This window comes from Scyliorhinus canicula, unplaced genomic scaffold (assembly GCF_902713615.1).
Source record: "Scyliorhinus canicula unplaced genomic scaffold, sScyCan1.1, whole genome shotgun sequence".
In the NCBI taxonomy this organism is placed as follows: Eukaryota; Metazoa; Chordata; class Chondrichthyes; order Carcharhiniformes; family Scyliorhinidae; genus Scyliorhinus; species Scyliorhinus canicula.
In genome coordinates this window covers 1,157,519-1,181,415 of record NW_024055751.1, presented here as the reverse complement: position 1 = coordinate 1,181,415, position 23,897 = coordinate 1,157,519, and the positions used below count along the sequence as shown (strand labels likewise).

Genomic DNA, 23,897 nt, shown 5'->3' with positions numbered 1-23,897 from the left:
CCTGGAGTGGGACCATGAGGTGTCCACACTTGATCTTCCACAACTGTTGTTACCTCCGATGCAGAGTATTTCTGAGACACTGAAAGCAACATTGTTGTTTAGTTAAAAAACTTTCCTTTTGTTTCGTTTTCTAAATTTACAGTCCCCAATTTCTTTTCCAATTAAGGGGCAGTTTAGCATGGCCAATTCACCTACCCTGCACATCTTTTTTGGGTTGTGGGGGTGAGACCCACGCAGACACGGGGAGAATGTACAAACTCCACATGGACAGTGACCCGGGGCTGGGATTGAACCCAGGTGCTCAGCGCCGTGTGGCAGCATTGCTAACCACAATGCTGCCATAGCTTACCATTGTTTATGTTGGGATTTTGACTCCTTTTACTTTGATTGGGCAACATATTTGGGGAAACATGAGAGGGAAGAATATTCCACAGAGATTAGAATTATTTGTTCTGTATTTCTATCCTGGAATGAAAGTGATACCGACATTGTCAACTCCTTTTACAGGGGATTGGAAGGAGAGGATGTGACACGTTCATCAGGATCTGAATATCATCAGCCGTTGAATGTGAAAGGAGAAATGTTTGTCTGTTCTGTTTGTGGGAAAGGATCTGAAACATCATTCTGACTGGAAAAGACAAACAAATACACACAAGTGGCAATGTTCCAGTGAACTGACTGTGAAAACCCTGAAAAAACATCGCACCGTTCACAGTGGGGAGAAACCATACACATGTTGTGTAGAGGAGGCTTCAACTGATTATCAAGCCTGTTTTTTTTCATTTGTTCATGGGATGTGGGCATCGCTGATTGTGGAAACATTTATTCCTCATCCCACGGGCATTTAAGAATCAACCACACTGCTGTGAATCTGGAGTCATATGTAGGCCAGGCCTGAAGGACATCAGTGACCCAGATGGGGTTTTACAACAATTGACAATGGTTTCATGATCATCATTAGAATTTGAATTCCAGATCTTTATTGAATTCAATTTTCACCATCTGCCGCGGTGGGATTCGAACCTGGGTCCCCAGAGCATTACCCTGGGTCTCTAGATTATTAGTCCAGTGACAATACCCCCACGTCACTGCCTTGGTAACACAAGGACGCCGGCAGCATGGGAAAACCATGGAAATGTGGGGACTGTGGGAAGGGATTCAGATTCCCATCAGGTCTGGAAATTCATCGACGTAGTCACACCAGGGAGAGGACTTTCAACTGCTCTGACTGTGGGAAAACCTATAAGAATGCTGCAGGTCTAATTAATCATCAACGTGTTCACACGAGAGAGAAGCTGTTCACCTGCTCCACCTGTGGAAAGGAATTCACTTCAGCATCCAGCCTAATGGCACACCAGCTAGTTCACACTGGAGAGAAACCATACGATTGCCCTCAGTGTGGGAAGGGCTTCCGGTGTTCATCCAACCTCACTGAACATCTACGTGTTCACACTGGGGAGAAACCATTCCACTGCTCTGAGTGCGGGCAGAGATTCACTTGTTCTTCCCATCTCACTGATCACAAGCGTGTCCACACTGGTGAGAGGCCGTTCATCTGCTCCGTGTGTGGGAAGGGATTTATTAAATCGGCACACGTTCTTAAACACCAGCGTGTTCACACTGAAGAGAGACCGTTCACCTGCACTGAGTGTGGGAAGAGTTACACTAATCCATACAATCTCCGGGATCACCAGCTAGTTCACACTGGGGAGAAACCCTTTACCTGCTCTGAGTGTGGGAAGGGATTCGCTTTGAAATCGCAGCTCAGGAAACATAAGGTTGTTCACACTGATGAGAGACCATTTCAATGTTCTGACTGTGAGAAGAGCTTTAAAAGCGGAAGTGATTTGACAAAACACCAGCGAATCCATTCCGGGGAGAAGCCGTTCACCTGCCCCGTGTGTGATAGAGGATTCACTCGGCCATCCAATCGTCTGGCACATCAGAGAGTTCACATGTGATTGCAGGGATTGGATTCCTACACCCAGGAATGAACCATGTCCATTCTGACAGTTCAGATTTATTTCCATTGGTGTTAAACTCCAGCCCTGTTAAAGGGATTAATATAATGGACATGAATTGCATTAAATGGACAGTGTTGGAATCCTTTATTTCTCTTAGAAAGTGCTTTTCACACAATGAAGTTCTTTTGAATTGTAGTCACTGTTGTAATGTCGGAAATGCAGCAGCCAGATTGCTTACATAAGGCTCCAACAAACACAAATATGATGCTGGAAATACTCAGCTGGTCAGGCAGCATCTGTGAAGCAAGAAAGTGAGTTCAAAACAGAACTGTGATTATGACCAGATTATCTGTTCAGTGTTCATCAACGAGGGCTTTATAGTGAGCAGTTCACCCGAGAGAACTTCCTCCTTCGAAATTTCATCAGCAGGACCTTTATGTCCAGCTGCAAGAGCAGATGGGGTTATACTGGAAGGTGCCTCCGAAAAACAGTGCTGTATTCCCTCAATACAGTATTCCCTCAGTACAGTGCTGTATTCTCTCAGTACAGTGCTGTATTCTCTCAGCACAGCGCTGTATTCCCTCAGCACAGCGCTGTATTCCCTCAGCACAGCGCTGTATTCCCTCAGCGCAGTGCAGTATTCCCTCAGCACAGCGCTGTATTCCCTCAGTACAGCGCTGTATTCCCTCAGTACAGTGCTGTATTCCCTCAGTACAGTGCTGTATTCTCTCAGTACAGTGCTGTACTCCCTCAGTACAGTGCTGTATTCCCTCAGTACAGTGCTGTATTCTCTCAGCACAGCGCTGTATTCCCTCAGCACAGCGCTGTATTCCCTCAGCGCAGCGCTGTATTCCCTCAGTAGAGTGCTGTATTCCCTCAGTATAGTGCTGTATTCCCTCAGTACAGTGCTGTACTCCCTCAGTACAGTGCTGTATTCCCTCAGTACAGTGCTGTATTCCCTCAGTACAGTGCTGTATTCCCTCAGTACAGTGTGGTATTCCCTCAGTACGGTGCTGTATTCCCTCAGCACAGCGCTGTATTCCCTCAGTACAGTGTGGTATTCCCTCAGTACAGTGCTGTATTCCCTCAGCACAGCGCTGTATTCCCTCAGCACAGCGCTGTATTCCCTCAGCGCAGCGCTGTATTCCCTCAGCACAGCGCTGTATTCCCTCAGTACAGTGCTGTATTCCCTCAGTACAGTGCAGTATTCCCTCAGTACAGAGCTGTATTCCCTCAGTACAGTGCTGTATTCCCTCAGTACAGTGCTGTACTCCCTCAGTACAGTGCAGTATTCCCTCAGTACAGAGCTGTATTCCCTCAGTACAGTGCAGTATTCCCTCAGTACAGCGCTGTATTCCCTCAGTGCAACGCTGTATTCCCTCAGTACAGTGTGGTATTCCCTCAGTACAGCGCTGTATTCCCTCAGTACAGCGCTGTATTCCCCCAGTACAGTACTCCCTCAGTACAGCGCTGTATTCCCTCAGTACGGTGCTGTATTCCCTCAGTACAGCGCTGTATTCCCTCAGTACAGTGCTGTATTCCCTCAGCACAGCGCTGTATTCCCTCAGCACAGCGCTGTATTCCCTCAGCGCAGCGCTGTATTCCCTCAGCACAGCGCTGTATTCCCTCAGTACAGTGCTGTATTCCCTCAGTACAGTGCAGTATTCCCTCAGTACAGAGCTGTATTCCCTCAGTACAGTGCTGTATTCCCTCAGTACAGTGCTGTACTCCCTCAGTACAGTGCAGTATTCCCTCAGTACAGAGCTGTATTCCCTCAGTACAGTGCAGTATTCCCTCAGTACAGCGCTGTATTCCCTCAGTGCAACGCTGTATTCCCTCAGTACAGTGTGGTATTCCCTCAGTACAGCGCTGTATTCCCTCAGTACAGCGCTGTATTCCCCCAGTACAGTACTCCCTCAGTACAGCGCTGTATTCCCTCAGTACGGTGCTGTATTCCCTCAGTACAGCGCTGTATTCCCTCAGTACAACGCTGTATTCCCTCAGTACAGCGCTGTATTCCCTCAGTGCAACGCTGTATTCCCTCAGTACAGTGTGGTATTCCCTCAGTACAGCGCTGTATTCCCTCAGTACAGCGCTGTATTCCCCCAGTACAGCGCTGTATTCCCCCAGTACAGTACTCCCTCAGTACAGCGCTGTATTCCCTCAGCGCAGCGCTGTATTCCCTCAGCACAGCGCTGTATTCCCTCAGCACAGTGCTGTATTCCCTCAGCGCAGTGCAGTATTCCCTCAGTACAGCGCTGTATTCCCTCAGTACAACGCTGTATTCCCTCAGTACAGTGTGGTATTCCCTCAGTACAGTGCTGTATTCCCTCAGTACAGCGCTGTATTCCCTCAGTACAGCGCTGTATTCCCTCAGCGCAGCGCTGTATTCCCTCAGTACAGCGCTGTATTCCCTCAGTACAGCGCTGTATTCCCTCAGTACAGCGCTGTATTCCCTCAGTACAGCGCTGTATTCCCTCAGTACAGCGCTGTATTCCCTCAGTACAGTGCTGTATTCCCTCAGTACAGTGCAGTATTCCCTCAGTACAGTGCAGTATTCCCTCAGTACAGCGCTGCATTCCCTCAGTACCGTGCTGTATTCCCTCAGTACAGTGCTGTATTCTCTCAGCACAGCGCTGTATTCCCTCAGTACAGTGCTGTATTCCCTCAATACAGTATTCCCTCAGTACAGTGCTGTATTCTCTCAGTACAGTGCTGTATTCTCTCAGTACAGTGCTGTATTCTCTCAGTACAGTGCAGTATTCCCTCAGTACAGTGCTGTATTCTCTCAGTACAGTGCTGTACTCCCTCAGTACAGTGCTGTACTCCCTCAGTACAGTGCTGTACTCCCTCAGTACAGTGCTGTATTCTCTCAGTACAGTGCTGTATTCTCTCAGTACAGTGCTGTACTCCCTCAGTACAGTGCTGTACTCCCTCAGTACAGCGCTGTATTCCCTCAGTACAGTGTTGTATTCCCTCAGTTCAGTGCTGTATTCCCTCAGTACGGTGCTGTATTCCCTCAGCACAGCGCTGTATTCCCTCAGCACAGCGCTGTATTCCCTCAGTGCAGTGCAGTATTCCCTCAGCACAGCGCTGTATTCCCTCAGTGCAGCGCTGTATTCCCTCAGCACAGCGCTGTATTCCCTCAGTGCAGCGCTGTATTCCCTCAGCACAGCGCTGTATTCCCTCAGTGCAGCGCTGTATTCCCTCAGTGCAGCGCTGTATTCCCTCAGCACAGCGCTGTATTCCCTCAGTACAGTGCTGTATTCTCTCAGTACAGTGCTGTATTCCCTCAGCACAGCGCTGTATTCCCTCAGTACAGCGCTGTATTCCCTCAGCACAGCGCTGTATTCCCTCAGTGCAGTGCAGTATTCCCTCAGCACAGCGCTGTATTCCCTCAGCACAGCGCTGTATTCCCTCAGCACAGCGCTGTATTCCCTCAGCACAGCGCTGTATTCCCTCAGCACAGCGCTGTATTCCCTCAGTACAGTGCTGTATTCCCTCAGTACAGTGCTGTATTCCCTCAGTGCAGTGCAGTATTCCCTCAGCACAGCGCTGTATTCCCTCAGCACAGCGCTGTATTCCCTCAGTACAGTGCTGTATTCTCTCAGTACAGTGCTGTATTCCCTCAGCACAGCGCTGTATTCCCTCAGCACAGCGCTGTATTCCCTCAGTACAGTGCTGTATCCCTCAGTGCAGTGCAGTATTCCCTCAGTACAGTGCAGTATTCCCTCAGTACAGCGATGTATTCCCTCAGTGCAACGCTGTATTCCCTCAGTACAGTGTGGTATTCCCTCAGTACGGTGCTGTATTCCCCCAGTACGGCGCTGTATTCCCCCAGTACGGCGCTGTATTCCCCCAGTACGGCGCTGTATTCCCCCAGTACAGCGCTGTATTCCCCCAGTCCAGCGCTGTATTCCCCCAATACAGTACTCCCTCAGTACGGCGCTGTATTCCCTCAGTACGGCGCTGTATTCCCTCAGTACGGCGCTGTATTCCCTCAGTACGGTGCTGTATTCCCTCAGTACGCCGCTATATTCCCTCAGTACAGTGCTGTATTCCCCCAGTACGGTGCTGTATTCCCCCAGTACGGCGCTGCATTCTCTCTGTACGGTGCAGTATTCCCTCTGTACGGTGCAGTATTCCCTCAGTACCGTGCTGTATTCCCTCAGTACCGTGCTGTATTCCCTCAGTACGGTGCTGTATTCCCTCAGTACGCTGCTATATTCCCTCAGTACAGCGCTGTATTCCCCCAGTACAGTGCTGTATTCCCTCAGTACGGTGCTGTATTCCCTCAGTACGCCGCTATATTCCCCCAGTACGGCGCTGTATTCCCCCAGTACGGTGCTGTATTCCCCCAGTACGGCGCTGCATTCCCTCAGTACGGTGCTGTATTCCCTCAGTACGCCGCTATATTCCCTCAGTACGGCGCTGTATTCCCTCAGTACGGTGCTGTATTCCCCCAGTACGGCGCTGCATTCCCTCTGTACGGTGCAGTATTCCCTCTGTACGGTGCAGTATTCCCTCAGTACCGTGCTGTATTCCCTCAGTACCGTGCTGTATTCCCTCAGTACAGTGCTGTATTCCCTCAGTACCGTGCTGTATTCCCTCAGTACCATGCTGTATTCCCTCAGTACCGTGCTGTATTCCCTCAGTACAGTGCTGTATTCCCTCATTTGGTCACTCCTGGTGTTGGCTGAACAGGTATTAGTGTGAATATGCACACAAGCAGCAGATGTTTACATGACCTTATGTAGAGTTGAATCGGAGAGGCCGGCAAGGGGAACATTAGTGTAGTTAAGGTTTGAGATGACAAAGGAATGAATGAATTTCAGTAGCAGATGAGATGAGGCAGCAGCAAATCTGGACAATGTTACTGAGGTGGAAATGGACAGTCTTTGTGATGTGTCGTCAGTAACTCAGTTTGGGATGAATTTGCCAACCAGATTATGAACAGATTGGTTCAGCCTCAAAGAGTTGCAATAGAGAGAATAGCTAGGGAGTGGGATATGTAACAGAAACTGAAGGTGATCGTTTTCCTCTTTCCAATATTTAAATGGAGAATCGATTCCCGGCTGGGTCACTGTCTGTGCGGAGTCTGCAGGTCCTCCCCGTGTGTGCGTGGGTTTCCTCCGGGTGCTCCGGTTTCCTCCCACAGTCCAAAGATGTGCGGGTTAGGTGGATTGGCCATGCTAAATTGCCCGTAGTGTCCTAAAAAGTAAGGTTAAGGGGGGGGGGGGGGGTTGTTGGGTTACGGGTATAGGGTGGATACGTGGGTTTGAGTAGGCAAATCATTGCTCGGCACAACATCGAGGGCCGAAGGGCCTGTTCTGTGCTGTACTGTTCTATGTTCTAACATTTATGCTTATTCAGTACTGAGTCAGACAATTCGGGACGTTTTCTGTCTTGGAGGGACACTTGGAGATGATAGCGTTCATGTATATCTGGTGCTCTGGTAGTTCTCGGTCGTGGAGGTTAAGGGTTTTGGACATTAGATGAAATCTCTGATCGAGTATAAGATAGATAAAATCCTCTCCTTAAAGCCTTCCGCCCCCATTTTCCTCTTTTTCACTCTCCCTCTTCTGCCCCCGAGTCTTGTGTTAGCCCAGACCAGTGGCAGCTTCACTTCCCTGAAGAACATTAGTGAACCAGTTTGGTTTTGATGACAAGCCAGCAGTTTTCATGGTCACTTTTCTCTCCCTCGTGCCAGCCCCCAGATGACCAGATTCATTCAGCTCACTTTTACAACTTGTCTTTGTGTTTTTGTGGGTTCTCTCTCACTCCCTTTTATCTGTTTCAAATCAATCACACAAGAGTGTTAGAAGAGGAAGATTTGCAGTCGGGAAACTTGAACCTCACATCAGGATCTGGCAGAGTCGCCCAATTCATCGTAAGATCAATATCATCAGATTTTGAATATGGAAGGAAAAAGCACCGTTAACAGTGGACAGAAACCATACACGGGCTCTGAGTGTGGACAAGGCTACAAACGATCATCTGGCCTGTTGAAACACAGGCACATTCACACTGGACGGAGACCATATACATGTGGGGACTGTGGGAAGATATTCAGATACCCATCTGAACTAGAAGCTCATCGGGGCAATCACACTGGAGAGAGGCAGTTCACCTGTCCCGTGTGTGGGATGGGATTCACTCATTCATCCAACCTGCTGAATCACCAGAGAGTTCACACCGGGGAGAGGCCGTTACTCTGCTCTGACTGTGGGATGGGATTAACTCATTCATCCAACCTGCTAACACACCGGCGAGTTCACACTGGGGAGAAGCCGTTCACTTGCTCTGAGTGTGGGAAAAGATTCACTCTTATCTAGCCTGCGGAAACACCAGCACAGTCACACTGCGGAGAAGCCGTTCACCTGCTCCGAGTGTGGGGAAGGATTCACTCATTTATCCCAACTGCGGAAATACCAACGCCGGTCACACTGATAAGAAACCTGTTTGAATGCTCACCTCCAGGAAGTTTATAGAAATCCGGGAGAACTGATATCCCATCAACGTAATCACACCGACAAGAGACCGTTCATGTGCTCTCATACAGGACTGGGTTCAGGCGATCATCTCAACTCACTGTATACAGTGAGCAGATGCTGGAGAGAGGCTGTTCACCTGCTCAGTGTGTCGGGAGGAATTTATTTGATTGTCCAATCTGTTGACACATCAGTGATTTCACATGTAATTACTGTGATTGGATTCTGCTGTGAATAACATCCAGGACGGGATTGTGTCAATGGGTCTGTTTCTGCTGATGCTAATATCCCCAGCTCACTGAGGGGTTAATATTCTGAATAAAGAATAAATGAATTAGCTTTCTGTTAAACATAGTGTGACAAGTCTTTTTAATGTCTCCAACATAAGTTTGAAGTGCGGTCCCTCTCCTGCCTCCTCCATCTTCACCTCCAGGTATGAGGAGCTCGTGGAGCTTCTTTGTCACTGAGATTGAATCTGATCAGCTGCTACCCACTGGGTCAAACTGTCTGTAACCAGTCAGTCTGTAAACTGTATAAGGGCAGCACGGTAGCATTGTGGATAGCGCAATTGCTTCACAGCTCCAGGGTCCCAGGTTCGATTCCAGCTTGGGTCACTGTCTGTGCAGAGTCTGCACATCCTCCCCGTATGTGCGTGGGTTTCCTCCGGGTGCTCCGGTTTCCTCCCACAGTCCAAAGATGTGCAGGTTAGGTGGATTGGCCATGATAAATTGCCCTGAGTGTCCAAAATTGCCCTTAGTGTTGGGTGGGGTTACTGGGTTATGGGGATAGGGTGGAGGTGTTGACCTTGGGTAGGGTGCTCTTTCCAAGAGCCGGTGCAGACTCGATGGGCCGAATGGCCTCCTTCTGCATTGTAAATTCTATGTCTACGTAAACATCATCCTTCCCTGAGCCTTGACCAGCCATCTTTCTCTAGTTTCTCTCCTCTTACCCTCTCAGAGCTCACCTTGTCCATGAGACCCACCTCATGCTCCCGTGACAATATCCTCACTAAATTGCTGACCACACACGTTCCCCATGTGAGCTAATTGTTAGGACGGCACGGCAACGCAGTTGTTAGAACTGCTGTCTCACGGTGCTGAGATCCCAGGTTCGATCCCGGCTCTGGGTCACTGTCAGTGTGGAGTTTGCACATTCTCCCCGTGTTTGTGTGGGTTGCGCTCCCACAACCAAAAGATGTGCTGAGTAGGTGGATCGGCCATGAATTGGGTACTCTAATTTTTTGTTTAATGAGCTAATTGCTGTCACTCTTCTCTCACTTCACTTCCTGTCTCAGTCTGCAAAACTGCCAACATCACCCCCTCCTTAATGAACCAGCCCTTGACCCCCACCCTTTGTGCAAACTACCTCCCCATCTTCAACCTCCCTTTCCTCTTCAAAATCATTAAATATCTTGGAAATTGCAGTCTGAGAGAAAACATGCATTAAAAAACAAACAGCGCAGTCCGTTTAAATGACTGTGCTCCCGAGATTTTTGTTTTTGTTTCAGTGCCTCCCCATTTTCATTCCGAGGGCCTTTTTTAGGAGGGTGAACAGCATTCTGGGATTTGCTTGGGCACACGGGACTCCGAGGGTAAGGAGGGTCTTTTTGGAGCGGGGCAAGGATAGAGGGGGGCTGGTGCTGCCCAACCTCTCTGGGTACTATTGGGTGACTAATGATAAGGAACTAGGTCAGCAGCAACCCGGGGGGGGGGCGGTTTCAGGGGGGTATTGTTTAAGTTAATTTGCTTATTTTGTTGTTTATTGGGGGTGGGGGGGGGTTTGTTACATGCGTTGTTACGGGTGCCGGGGGGTGTTTATTATTGTTCTGTTGATATATATTTTTCAAAAAATTCCAATAAAAATTATTTTTTAAAAAAACAAAACAAACAGCAAAAGTTGTGATAAATTTATGAAAAGGAAAAGAGCAACTGGATTGGGCTCTGGTCCCTTAGCCAGCGAGACTGAGCCATCAATAATGGGAATGAAGGAAATGGCCGAGACTCTAAACAAACATTTGTAACTGTTTTCACCGTAAAAGACACAAAATATAGTCAGAGAAGCTTTACTGGGCTGTTTCCTGGGATGAAGGGATTGTCCTCTGAGGAAAAGGTGGGTCTGCACTCAGTGGAGTTTCAGAGAATGAGAGGTGATCTTATTGATACATAAGATTCTGAGGAGGCTCGAAAGGGTCCCTTCTGAGATGTTTCCCCCTCGTGTGGAAATTTCAAACTGGAGACTCGGTTTAAACATAAACAGCCTCCCGTTTAAAAGTGAGGCGAGGAGGAATTTCTTCTCCCATTCGTTTTTGGAATTATCTTTCCACAGAGGGCAGTGACGGCTGTGTCACTGAACATACTCAAGGCTGAGTTAAACAGACCTTTGATCAAAAGAGAGTCAAGTGTAATGGGAATGAGGCAGGAAAGTGGAGATATGGCCACAGTCAAACACAATCAGATCAGCCTTAATCTAATTGAATGGCTGAGCTGCTGAACAGGCAACATAACTTCTACTTCTTACAACCTTCTGAAAAGAAAGGTCCTGCAGTTTGTTTCAATAATTTCCCCGTTTTAATTGTGTATCACCATCAGTAAAGTACATGATCTGGAATATCCATAAGAATACAATCCTGGCAATTATTTAACAGATGATTGATTCAGTAATTTCACCGTCTGAGGAATCAGTGAGCTCACGTAACACGGGCGTCAATATTGCAGTGATCACTGCTCTGTGGGGCACTCTCGATTCTCCACTAATATCCAATCTCCTGTTATGAAAAAGATGAAAGATGAAAAATCGCTTATTGTCACGAGTAGGCTTCAAATGAAGTTACTGTGAAAAGCCCCTAGTCGCCACATTCTGGCACCTGTTCGGGGAGGCTGTTACGGGAATTGAACCTGCTTGGTTTGCTTTCAAAGCCAGCGATTTAGCCCTGTGCCAAACAGCCCCTGGTGGATTGTAGAGTGTCCATCAATTTGGGATTCTGTATTTAGTTCCTAATTTTATTGATTGACCCTCTAACCCCAGTCTCCATGCCATCACACCAAATTAATAATTAAAACTAATTGAGACTTAAAATGGAGATGTGTATACCCAGCATTCCCTGCAGTGATGAATGTCCCACATCTGCACCATGGGAGGCTAATGTGCAACAGCACGGTTCATTCTTCTTCATCACAAGCTGAGTAATGGTGAAGGAGAGATGCTTTTTTTTCTCCCATTTGAATCTGCTAAGTGGTGTCAGAGACAGCGATATGGAGGAATGGTGGAGCAGGAGATGGGCGCAGAAGGTTCAGTAACACTTAGCATTGGCAGCAAATCTGGAATAATACCCTGCGGACTTGATGTTCGCAACTCCAGGGCTCCTCCAGATCAGGGTCAGGTTCATAGAATTTACAGTGCACAAGGAGGCCATTCGGCCCATCGAGTCTGCACCGGCTCCTGGAAAGAGCACCCTACCCAAGGTTAACACCTCCACCCTATCCCTATAACCCAGTAACCCCACCCAACACTAAGGGCAATTTTGGACACTAAGGGCAATTTATTTATCATGTCCAATCCACCTAACTTGCACATCTTTGGACTGTGGGAGGAAACCGGAGCACCCGGAGGAAACCCACGCACACACTGGGAGGATGTGCAGACTCCGCACAGACAGTGACCCAAGCCGGAATCGAACCTGGGACCCTGGAGCTGTGAAGTGATTGTGCTATCCACAATGCTACCGTGCTGCCCTTAAAGGTTAATGGCAACTATTTTGTTTCAACAGGAAGCAGACCGCATGTGTGGCCATCTTCGTGACACAACATAGGGCGGGGTTTCAGGTCCCAGAGACCAGGAAGGAAAATTATTTAGTCATTGATTTTATTGTCAGTCTGCAGATAGGAGCTGGAGAATTGCACCCAGACAGACGGGTGGCAGGGAGTAAACTGAGAGTGGTGGAACAAAATAGTGGAGATAGTGAAATAAACACAGAATATGCTGGAAAATCTCAGTCGGGCTGATAGTATCTGTGGAGAGAAAGAGAGTTCTGAGTCTAATGTGACCCTTCACATGAAGAAGAATGAGAGAGGACGGTTGGTCCTCCAACCAATCAGAGTGTTTCATGGGTGGGGCTGAGCCAGGACTCCCTCATTGGCTGAGCATGGACATTGCCACACATTGTGCTGAATAAAGGTGGTGACCGTTAACCTGGGTGTCACCGGGAAAACGCTGCCGCCGGTTTACACCCAGGAAGAGGAACTTCGGATTTTCAATAAAACAGGAATTCCTGGAAACGCGCTGTAGCTCCTTCTGTACCTGGAGATCCAATGTCTGTTCTAGATTTGTTCCAGCGGTTAGCAGACTCCTGTGAACTCCATCATCTGGTATTTTAATGCTGACTTGCACAAATTTATTTTAAATCGGTTTATTTTAAACCCAGCCTCAAAGTCATTGATTCAAGACTGACACACAAAGCTGCTACATGATCACTGAATAGTTATCACATGTATTTTTCAGTTGGGAAAAGTAAACCTGCTGTTTCACCTTCAGCCAGAAAAAGGTCAGAGTTTTACACCAATCTCTGATCTGACAGCACATTTCCAGCATTCACCGTTGTTCTTCCTGACTCTGAACACAATTGTAAAGGAGCTTCTGTTCCGTGCCTCGAAGCTCGGAACCATGGAAGAGAGCGGCTGAGACATATTTCTTACACGCCTCAGGATTAACCCACACAGGGACTTTGCTGTCAGTGAAGAGAGGTGAGAAAGACCAAAGTGTTGTTTGTCCCTCTCAGTGTGACCCTGAAGGACTGTGTCCAGGCTGAAGTTCTGTTCCTGCCGTGTGATCCACCCCCAGATTGTCCTTTCTGAGCTCCAGACAGGTGATGTTCAACACTCAAGCAGGAAAGAGAAAAATCTACAACAATGTGTTTAAAACAAAGCTGATTTATCTCACATTTATGCAGAATATTAAACTCCAGCACAATTACAGGGATTATTAGCACCAGCAGAAGCAAACTCCAAAGGATCGGACTTTACTAACATCAGCAGGAGCAGATTGTGAAAAGATTTGTTGGGTTCACTTCAGTTGATAGTTTCAAAATCACTGGTTTTATTGTGACTATCATTTTGTATGCTGAATCAATATGTCCTTAAGCATTTTCTGCTAAAATTGATGGAAGCCATTTTAACAAAAACTAAACCAGTATAATTGGAAACTAACCAGATCAATGAAACAGACAGCCTTAATCGTGAAACAATTAAACAATAAGTAATTCATGAACAGATATGTTGGAACGGTAATTTGGAACACAAGTTTATAACTTTTACAATTATGAACATGTTATTAACACTTCATTAATACAGACTCTTAAAGTGCTGTGGGACTTAAGATTCTTGTGTACTTAAAAAGTGATAACATAACTTAGTTGAAGGAACATGTCTTAAATGTAAATGACAGACAGCTATGTTAAATAATCATTGGTTGTCACTCAGCCTCCCTCAAGATAAGAGATAAAGCTGAGAAGAAGCATTGTCTTAAAGCTGAGACAACATGCGGAATTAGCTAAAACCAAAGGACTCTTTTATTTCATTATAGACAAGCTATAGACCAACTGGCTATTTTCCAAACAATTGGCTACAGTGGACTTTCAACATTTTAATGTGCAATGATTTGAGGATTTCAGGAATATTGGCTTCTAAATATTGGGTCAAGTTAGAAGTTCAAAGCCTGGAATACAGTATGTTTTGCTGCAGTGCTCATGGTTTCAAAAAGGATTTTGTTTTGCTTCTTGGAAAAAGCGTGTGAGATTGGCCAGAATAATGTGGATTGACTGGGGAGGTCCCTGGGGAGTTAATGTACTTTTTCAGCCTGCAGAGGTCATTCTTTTTTCAGTTTGGGGAGATGAGGTCATTGCTGCGTGAGGCCAGGAAAGGCAGAGAGGCAAACGTGGAGAAGTTTGAGAGAGAGGAGTTGAATCCTGATCTGCCTGATTCTGTGTCCACAATTCTTTCCATGGTGGATAGTTTTATTTTAAAGAGCAGAGCAGACTTTTCTGATGACAAGGAAGAGGCTGAAACCACCTGGTTGAAGCAGCTATTTGAAGATATTCAGCCACAGTCCAAAGGGGTGTCAACTGGAGCCAAATCTGTTTACAAAGCAAGTATTACTCTCTGCCCTGCTAATTTTTAGATGGATTAAGAGCTGTATGTTTCTTTTCTTGTTGTTTAATAGGAAATTGTATAGTTGTGTTAAGGGGTAATTGGAAACTTTTTTTTGGGTGTGAAGTTAGAGGTTTAATATACGGGTGGCAGGGAAGCACAGTGGTTAGCACTGCTGCTTCACAGCGCCAGGGTCCCAGGTTTGATTCCCAGCTTGATCACTGTCTGTGCGGAGTCAACACCTTCTTTCCCATGTCTGCGTGGGTTTCCTCCAGGTACTCCGGTTTCTTCCCACAAGTCCCGAAATATTTGCTGTTAGGTGAAGTGGATATTCTGAATTCTCCCTCTGTGTACCTGAACAGGCTCCGAAATATGGCGACGAGGGTATTTTCACAGTCACTTCATTGCAGTGTTAACATAAGCCTAATTGGGACAATAAAGATTATTATTGCATTCATAATAAAGTTTTGTTTTAAAAATAACCAAACCCTATTTCTTCACTCCTGGGGCGAACCATTGTTCTGTAGTGTTACAAATAAACTAAAATATTGGGGTTTGGGCCATTGTTGGGATTTAGGTCATTGTGGGGGTTTGGATCATTGTGGGGGTTGGGGCCATTGTTGGGGTTTGGGCCATTGTTGGGGTTTGGGTTATTGTTGGGGTTTGGGTTATTGTTGGGGTTTGGGTTATTGTTGGGGTTAGGGCCATTGTTGGGGTTTGGGTCATTGTTGGGGTTTGGGCCATTGTTGGGGTTTGGGTCATTGTTGGGGTTTGGGTTATTGTTGGGGTTTGGGCCATTGTTGGGGTTTGGGTCATTGTTGGGGATTGGATTGTTGGGGTTTGGGTCATTGTTGGGGTTTAGGTCATTGTTGGGGGTTGGGCCATTGTTGGGGGTTGGGCCATTGTTGGGGTTTGGGTCATTGTTGGGGTTTGGGTCATTGTTGGGGTTTGGGTCATTGTTGTGGTTTGGGTTATTGTTGGGGTTTGGGCCATTGTTGGGGTTTGGGTCATTTAGAATATTTAGAACATTTAGAACATTGGGGTTTGGGTCATTGTTGGGGTTTGGGTCATTTAGAATATTTAGAACATTGGGGTTTGGGTCATTGTTGGGGTTTGGGCCATTGTTGGGATTTGGGTTATTGTTGGGGTTTGGGCCATTGTTGGGGTTTGGGTCATTTAGAATATTTAGAACATTTAGAACATTGGGGTTTGGGTCATTGTTGGGGGTTGGGCCATTGTTGGGGTTTGGGTTATTGTTGGGGTTTGGGCCATTGTTGGGGTTTGGGTCATTTAGAATATTTAGAACATTTAGAACATTGGGGTTTGGGTTATTGTTGGGGTTTGGGCCATTGTTGGGGTTTGGGTCATTGTTGGGGTTTGGGTCATTGTTGGGGTTTGGGTCATTGTTGGGGTTTGGGCCATTGTTGGGGTTTGGGTCATTGTTGGGGTTTGGGTCATTGTTGGGGTTTGGGCCATTGTTGGGGTTTGGGTCATTGTTGGGGTTTGGGTCATTGTTGGGGTTTGGGTCATTGTTGGGGTTTGGGTCATTGTTGTGGTTTGGGTTATTGTTGGGGTTTGGGCCATTGTTGGGGTTTGGGTCATTGTTGGGGTTTGGGTCATTGTTGTGGTTTGGGTCATTGTTGGGGTTTGGGTCATTGTTGTGGTTTGGGTTATTGTTGGGGTTTGGGCCATTGTTGGGGTTTGGGTCATTTAGAATATTTAGAACATTTAGAACATTGGGGTTTGGGTCATTGTTGGGGTTTGGGTCATTTAGAATATTTAGAACATTGGGGTTTGGGTCATTGTTGGGGTTTGGGCCATTGTTGGGATTTGGGTTATTGTTGGGGTTTGGGCCATTGTTGGGGTTTGGGTCATTTAGAATATTTAGAACATTTAGAACATTGGGGTTTGGGTCATTGTTGGGGGTTGGGCCATTGTTGGGGTTTGGGTTATTGTTGGGGTTTGGGCCATTGTTGGGGTTTGGGTCATTTAGAATATTTAGAACATTGGGGTTTGGGTCATTGTTGGGGTTTGGGCCATTGTTGGGGTTTGGGTCATTGTTGGGGTTTGGGTCATTGTTGGGGTTTGGGTCATTGTTGGGGTTTGGGTCATTGTTGGGGTTTGGGCCATTGTTGGGGTTTGGGTCATTGTTGGGGTTTGGGTCATTGTTGGGGTTTGGGCCATTGTTGGGGTTTGGGTCATTGTTGGGGTTTGGGTCATTGTTGGGGTTTGGGTCATTGTTGGGGTTTGGGTCATTGTTGTGGTTTGGGTTATTGTTGGGGTTTGGGCCATTGTTGGGGTTTGGGTCATTGTTGGGGTTTGGGTCATTGTTGTGGTTTGGGTTATTGTTGGGGTTTGGGCCATTGTTGGGGTTTGGGTCATTTAGAATATTTAGAACATTTAGAACATTGGGGTTTGGGTCATTGTTGGGGTTTGGGTCATTTAGAATATTTAGAACATTGGGGTTTGGGTCATTGTTGGGGTTTGGGTCATTTAGAATATTTAGAACATTTGGGTTTGGGTCATTGTTGGGGTTTGGGTCATTGTTGGGGTTTGGGTCATTGTTGGGGTTTGGGTCATTGTTGGGGTTTGGATCATTGTTGGGGTTTGGGTCATTGTTGGGGTTTTGGTCATTGTTGGGGGTTGGGCCATTGTTGGGGTTTGGATCATTGTTGGGGTTTGGGTCATTGTTGGGGTTTGGGCCATTGTTGGGGTTTGGGTTATTGTTGGGGTTTGGGTCATTGTTGGGGTTTGGGCCATTGTTGGGGTTTGGGTCATTGTTGGGGTTTGGGTCATTGTTGGGGTTTGGGTCATTGTTGGGGTTTGGGTCATTGTTGGGGTTTGGGTCATTGTTGGGGTTTGGGCCATTGTTGGGTTTTGGGCCATTGTTGGGGTTTGGGCCATTGTTGGGGTTTGGGTCATTGTTGGGGTTTGGGCCATTGTTGGGGTTTGGGTCATTGTTGGGGTTTGGGCCATTGTTGGGGTTTGGGTCATTGTTGGGGTTTGGGTCATTGTTGGGGTTTGGGTCATTGTTGGGGTTTGGGCCATTGTTGGGGTTTGGGCCATTGTTGGGGTTTGGGCCATGGGTGGAGTTGGGTCTCAGACCTTCATTTAGGTCCTTGTGAGTGTTTTCAATGTTTGTTTGGGAGTTGTCACTTCTTGACTTGGTCTGAGAAGGATGGTGAGAAGTCTGCTTCATTGTTAAAGATAAACTCTTTACTCTTATGTTAATTCCAGCTAATTGCTGGGTTTTTTAAAATTTAGAATATCCAATTTTTTTTCAAATTAAGGAGCAATTTAGCACGGCCAATTTTCCCAACCTACACATCTTTAGGTTGTGGGGGTGAGACCCACACGAACATGGGGACAATGTGGAAACTACACAAGGACAGTGACCCTGGGCTGGAATCGAACCCAGATCCGGAGTGCTGTGAGGCAGCAGTGCTAAGAACCCAGATCCTCAGCACTGTGAGGCAGCAGTGCTAAGAACCCCGATCCACAGCGCTGTGAGGCAACAGTGCTAAGAACCCTGATCCTCAGCACTATGAGGCAGCAGTGCTAAGATCCCCGATCCTTAGCGTTGTGAGGCAGCAGTGCTAAGAACCCAGATCCTCAGCGCTGTGAGGCAGCAGTGCTAAGAACCCAGATCCTCAGCGCTGATGGGCAGCAGTGCTAAGAACCCTGATCCTCAGCGCTGTGAGGCAACAGTGCTAAGAACTCTGTTCCTCAGCGCTGTGAGGCAACAGTGCTAAGAACTCTGTTCCTCAGCGCTGAGGCAGCAGTGCTAAGAACCCAGATCCTCAGCGCTGTGAGGCAGCAGTGCTAAGAACCCCGATCCTTAGCGTTGTGAGGCAGCAGTGCTAAGAACCCCGATCCTCAGCGCTGTGAGGCAGCAGTTCTAAGAACTCTGATCCTCAGCGCTGTGAGGCAGCAGTGCTAAGAACCCCGATCCTTAGCGTTGTGAGGCAGCAGTGCTAAGAACCCCGATCCTTAGCGTTGTGAGGCAGCAGTGCTAAGAACCCCGATCCTTAGCGTTGTGAGGCAGCAGTGCTAAGAACCCCGATCCTTAGCGTTGTGAGGCAGCAGTGCTAAGAACCCCGATCCTTAGCGTTGTGAGGCAGCAGTGCTAAGAACCCCGATCCTTAGCGTTGTGAGGCAGCAGTGCTAAGAACCCCGATCCTTAGCGTTGTGAGGCAGCAGTGCTAACCACCGTGCCGCTGCTGCAAATTGACACTTTTTGTCCTTTCTGACCTGTGAATTATTTAATGGTTAATAAACTTTCTGAATTCACTATTTAAAGTGATATTTCTTGCCAAATGGTCAAGTCTGTAGAACTTGACTTCCGGTTGCGGCTATGACTAGCTAAGCCGCACATTTGGAAGCTCCTGCAACAACGGTGTTTTTGGGCCAATTGGAGGGCCCCAACGGCGCTGAAAAAACGAATCCCGGTGGGGGAAGGTCCCCTGAGGAGAACTAGACCGATTTTATGGTCGGTACCCGGAGTGGAGCGGCAAGAAAAACGGCAGCAGCTCCCCAAAAAAAGCGGGGGAAGAAAATCAAAATGGCGGCCGGCGGCGCATCGGAGGAGTGGAAGAAATGGGCGGAGGAGCAGCAGGCCACTCTCCTCCGTTTTTTCACGGAGATGAAAGTGGAACTCTTAGAGTCCATGAACGCGACGGCCACCAGGTTGGTGGGAGCCCAGGCGATCCAAGAGGCGTCGATTAAAGATCTGCAGCAGGAGATGACCGCGAGGGAGGAGGAGGCCACAGTCATCGGGGCAAAGGTGGAGGTGCACGAGGCACTCCACATGAAGTGGCAGAGCCGCTTCGAGGAGCTGGACACTCGGATGAGGAGGAAAAATTTGAGGATCCTGGGCCTGGAAGAAGGCCTGGAGGGGTCGGATCTCCCGGGATATGTGGCGGAGATGTTGAGCTCCCTGATGGGGGAAGGGGCCGGTCCGGCGCCCCTGGAATTGGAAGAGGCATACCGGGTCATGGCCAGGAGGCCTAGGGCAAACGAGCCCCCGAGGGCGGTGCTGGTGCGGTTCCAGCGGCTAAGTGATCGAGAGAAAGTCCTGAGGTGGGCTAAAAGGGAGAAAAGCAGCAAGTGGCAGAACTCGACGGTAAGGGTGTACCAGGACTGGAGTGCGGAGGTGGCAAAGCGGCGGGCCCGGTACAACCGGACAAAGGCGGTGCTGCACGCGAAAAAGATCAAATTTGGAATGCTGCAACCGGCGCGCTTGTGGGTCACCTACAAGGACCGACATCATTATTTCGAGTCCCCAGAGGAGGCCTGGACCTTTGTACAAGAGGAAAAGTTGGACACGAACTAAAACCTGGGAGCACCGGCGGTCGTAGCCGCCGGGGGACTCTTGATTGAGCAAGTGGCCCTTTTCTTTTTCAGGCCAGGTCGGAACTGGGTAACAGTTTCGTGGATTGTTTGGGGTGTTTTTTCTCGAACGGTTGACTTTTCTGAATATTTTGAAGGTTTCGAGTTGTTGGGTGTTTCTGTGTATTTGTACTGTTGAAATCTCTATGGTGGGTCGTTGGCTTCTTATGGGGTGTTTTTTCCCGTTTCCAATTTCCCTTAGTTATTTACTCCTCTTACCCTTTTTCTTTGGGTGCTTGGGGGGGTTTTTGGTTCCCTTTTTTTTTTCTTTTCGGGTTATGGTTATCTGCGGTTATTTATACTGTTTGATGGAGGGTGGTGGTTGGGCACACTGTTAGTTCATAGTTAGTTAATTATTTTGTTATTTAAGTATGTAGTTAAGTATTTATGTATTTAGTTGCCATTGGGTATTTGTATTTATATTGTTAAGTTGGGGAGACGGGACGGGGGGGAGCGGGTTGATTATGCGGGTCTTTCTCGGGGGTTTTAAGGGGATCTTTCACGGGCGCAGATGGGATGAACCGGGAGGAGTCGGAATGTGGCAGGAGCAGCCGGGTCAGCGGAGACCAGCTGACTCTCGGGAGTACGATGTGGGGTACATCGCGGCTAGGAGGGGTCCTAGCCAGGGGGGGGGGGGGGGGGGGGGTGGGAAAGGGGGGGGGGAAAGGGGGGGGGGCTGGGGGGGGACACCGGGTTGCTGCTGGAAAGACCAGGGACGAGAAGGGGAGAGCCGGGGGGGGTGGGGGGGGGGGCCATCGCTATGGGAAGCGGGTCAGAAAAGAAGGGATGACCCGGGGCGAGCAAGGGACAAGACATGGCTAATCGACAGGGAGTAGGGACGGGTCGCTCTGCGACCCGATTGATCACGTGGAACGTAAGGGGGCTGAATGGGCCGGTCAAAAGATCAAGGGTCTTCTCACACCTGAAGGGACTGAAGGCTGATGTAGCAATGCTGCAGGAGACTCATTTGAGGGTAGCAGATCAGGTCCGCCTGAGAAGGGGGTGGGTGGGACAGGTGTTCCACTCAGGCTTGGATATCAAAAACCGGGGGGTGGCGATTTTGGTGGGAAAGAGGGTGTCGTTTGTGGCGGCAGAGGTGGTGGCAGACAAGGAGGGCAGGTACGTGATGGTGAGGGGTAGGCTGCAGGGAGAGAATGTGGTACTGGTAAATGTGTATGCCCCGAACTGGGACGACGCGGGTTTTATGAGGCGCCTGTTGGGCCTCATCCCGGGACTGGAGGCAGGGGGTCTGATCATGGGAGGGGACTTTAATACGGTGTTAGACCCTGGGCTGGATAGATCGAGCTCCAGGACGAATAGGAGGCCGGCAGCGGCAGAGGTGTTAAGGGGGTTCATGGAGCAGATGGGAGGGGTAGACCCATGGAGATTTGGTAGGCCTAGGGCAAGGGAGTATTCTTTTTTCTCCCACGTCCACGGAGTGTACTCTAGGATCGATTTTTTCGTATTGAACAGGGGGCTGATACCGAGGGTGCAGGACACGGAGTACTCGGCCATTGCGATATCGGACCATGCACCACATTGGGTGGACGTGGACATGGGGGAGGCGCGGGACCAACGCCCGTTGTGGCGCCTGGATGTAGGGCTGTTGGCGGACGAAGAGGTGTGCAGAAGGGTGAGAACGGGCATTGAGAACTATCTGGGTACGAATGACACAGGTGAGGTGCAGGTGGGGACGGTCTGGGAGGCCTTGAAAGCAGTGATTAGAGGAGAGCTGATCTCCATAAGGGCACACAGAGAGAGGAAGGAGAGGCAGGAAAGGGAGAGGCTGGTGGGGGAGCTCCTAGAAGTAGATAGGAAATATGCGGCGGCGCCAGAGGAGGGGCTATTAAGGGAGCGGCGTAGCTTGCAGGCCAGGTTCGACCTACTGACCACTAGGAAGGCGGAAATGCAGTGGAGAAGGGCGCAGGGTGCGGCGTATGAGTACGGGGAAAAGGCGAGCAGGATGCTGGCACACCAGCTTCGTAAGCGAGATGCAGCCAGAGAGATTGGGGGAGTGAGAGAGAGGGGTGGGGACGTAGTGCAGAAGGGGCGAGAGGTGAATAGGGTCTTTAGGGACTTCTATAGGGAATTGTATAGGTCTGAACCGCCGAAGAGGAGAGGGGGAATGAAGAACTTTCTCGACAAATTGGGGTTCCCAAAGGTACAGGAGGAGCTGGTGGAAGGGTTGGGGGCGCCGATAGAGCTGCAGGAGATAATTAAAGGGATAGGCCAGATGCAGGCGGGGAAGGCGCCGGGGCCGGATGGGTTCCCGGTGGAGTTTTACAGGAAATTTGTGGACTTGGTGGGTCCAGTGCTGGTGCGAGCCTTTAATGAGGCGCGCGAGGGGGGGGTTTTGCCCCCAACAATGTCGCAGGCCCTGATCTCCTTGATTTTGAAGCGGGACAAGGACCCGGTCCAGTGCGGGTCCTACAGGCCCATCTCCCTCCTGAATGTTGACGCCAAGCTGTTAGCAAAGGTCCTGGCAACCAGGATAGAGGACTGTGTGCCAGGGGTAGTCCATGAAGACCAGACGGGGTTCGTGAAGGGACGCCAACTTAACACAAATGTCCGGAGATTGTTAAATGTGATTATGATGCCAGCAGTGGAAGGGGAGGCGGAGATAGTGGTAGCGCTGGACGCGGAGAAGGCATTTGACAGGGTGGAGTGGGAATACTTGTGGGAGACGTTGGAAAGGTTTGGGTTTGGGGAGGGATTTATCAAGTGGGTAAAACTGCTCTATTCAGCTCCGATGGCAAGTGTGGTAACAAACGGGAGGAGGTCAGAATATTTTGGGCTCCATCGAGGTACTAGGCAGGGATGTCCCCTATCTCCCTTACTCTTTGCATTAGCGATTGAGCCGTTGGCGATGGCACTGAGGGGTTCAGGGGGGTGGAGAGGACTGACAAGGGGAGGGGAGGAACATCGGGTCTCGCTCTATGCGGATGATTTGTTGTTGTATGTGGCAGACCCGGAGGGGGGAATGCCGGAGGTAATGGGGATACTAGCGGAGTTCGGGGACTTTTCGGGATATAAATTAAATCTGGGGAAAAGTGAGGTCTTTGTAATACACCCGGGAGACCAAGGGGAGGGAATTGGGAGGCTCCCCTTCAAAAGAGCAGTTAAAAGTTTTAGGTATTTGGGGGTGCAGGTGGCAAAGAACTGGGGGACCCTCCACAAGTTGAACTTTACCAGACTGGTGGAACAGATGGAGGAGGAGTTTAAGAGGTGGGACATGGTGCCGCTGTCGCTGGCAGGGAGGGTGCAGTCAGTTAAAATGACGGTCCTCCCGAGGTTCTTGTTTTTGTTCCAGTGTCTGCCCATCTTCCTCCCCAGGGCCTTTTTCAAGAAGGTAACGAGTAGTATCATGGGGTATGTGTGGGCACATGGCACCCCGAGAGTTAGAAGGGTCTTTTTGGAGCGGAGTAGGGATAGTGGAGGGCTGGCGTTACCCAACCTTTCAGGATATTACTGGGCGGCAAATACATCGATGGTACGAAAGTGGATGATGGAAGGGGAGGGGGCAGCCTGGAAGCGCATGGAGAGGGCGTCCTGCGGCAACATAAGCTTAGGGGCACTGGTAACGGCACCATGGCCGCTCCCTCCCACGAGGTATACCACGAGCCCAGTGGTGGCGGCCACCCTCAAGATCTGGGGGCAGTGGAGGCGACACAGGGGGGAAGTGGGAGGTCTGATAGGGGCACCACTAAGAGGGAACCACAGATTTGCGCCGGGAAACACAGGAGGGGGATTCCAGAGCTGGCAGAGGGCGGGTATTAGACAACTGAGGGACTTGTTTATAGAGGGGAGGTTTGCGAGCCTGGGAGAGCTGGAGGAGAAATTTGGGCTCCCCCCGGGGAACACGTTCAGGTACCTCCAAGTGAAGGCATTTGCCAGACGACAGGTAGCGGGGTTCC

The 23,897-nt window shown here is 49.0% G+C and overlaps 1 protein-coding gene across 1 annotated transcript in view; it reads right to left on the bottom strand.

Moving 5' to 3' along the window:
- LOC119960905 overlaps positions 1 to 23,897 on the bottom strand; it is a 379,220-nt gene that overhangs the window by 340,693 nt on the left and 14,630 nt on the right. The window contains exons 2-3 of the mRNA XM_038788480.1: positions 9,821 to 9,880; positions 2,203 to 2,260 (exon numbers count right to left, since the gene is read on the bottom strand). Coding sequence (XP_038644408.1) covers positions 2,203 to 2,260; positions 9,821 to 9,880 — 118 coding nt within the window. The remainder of the gene's footprint in view (positions 1 to 2,202; positions 2,261 to 9,820; positions 9,881 to 23,897) is intronic.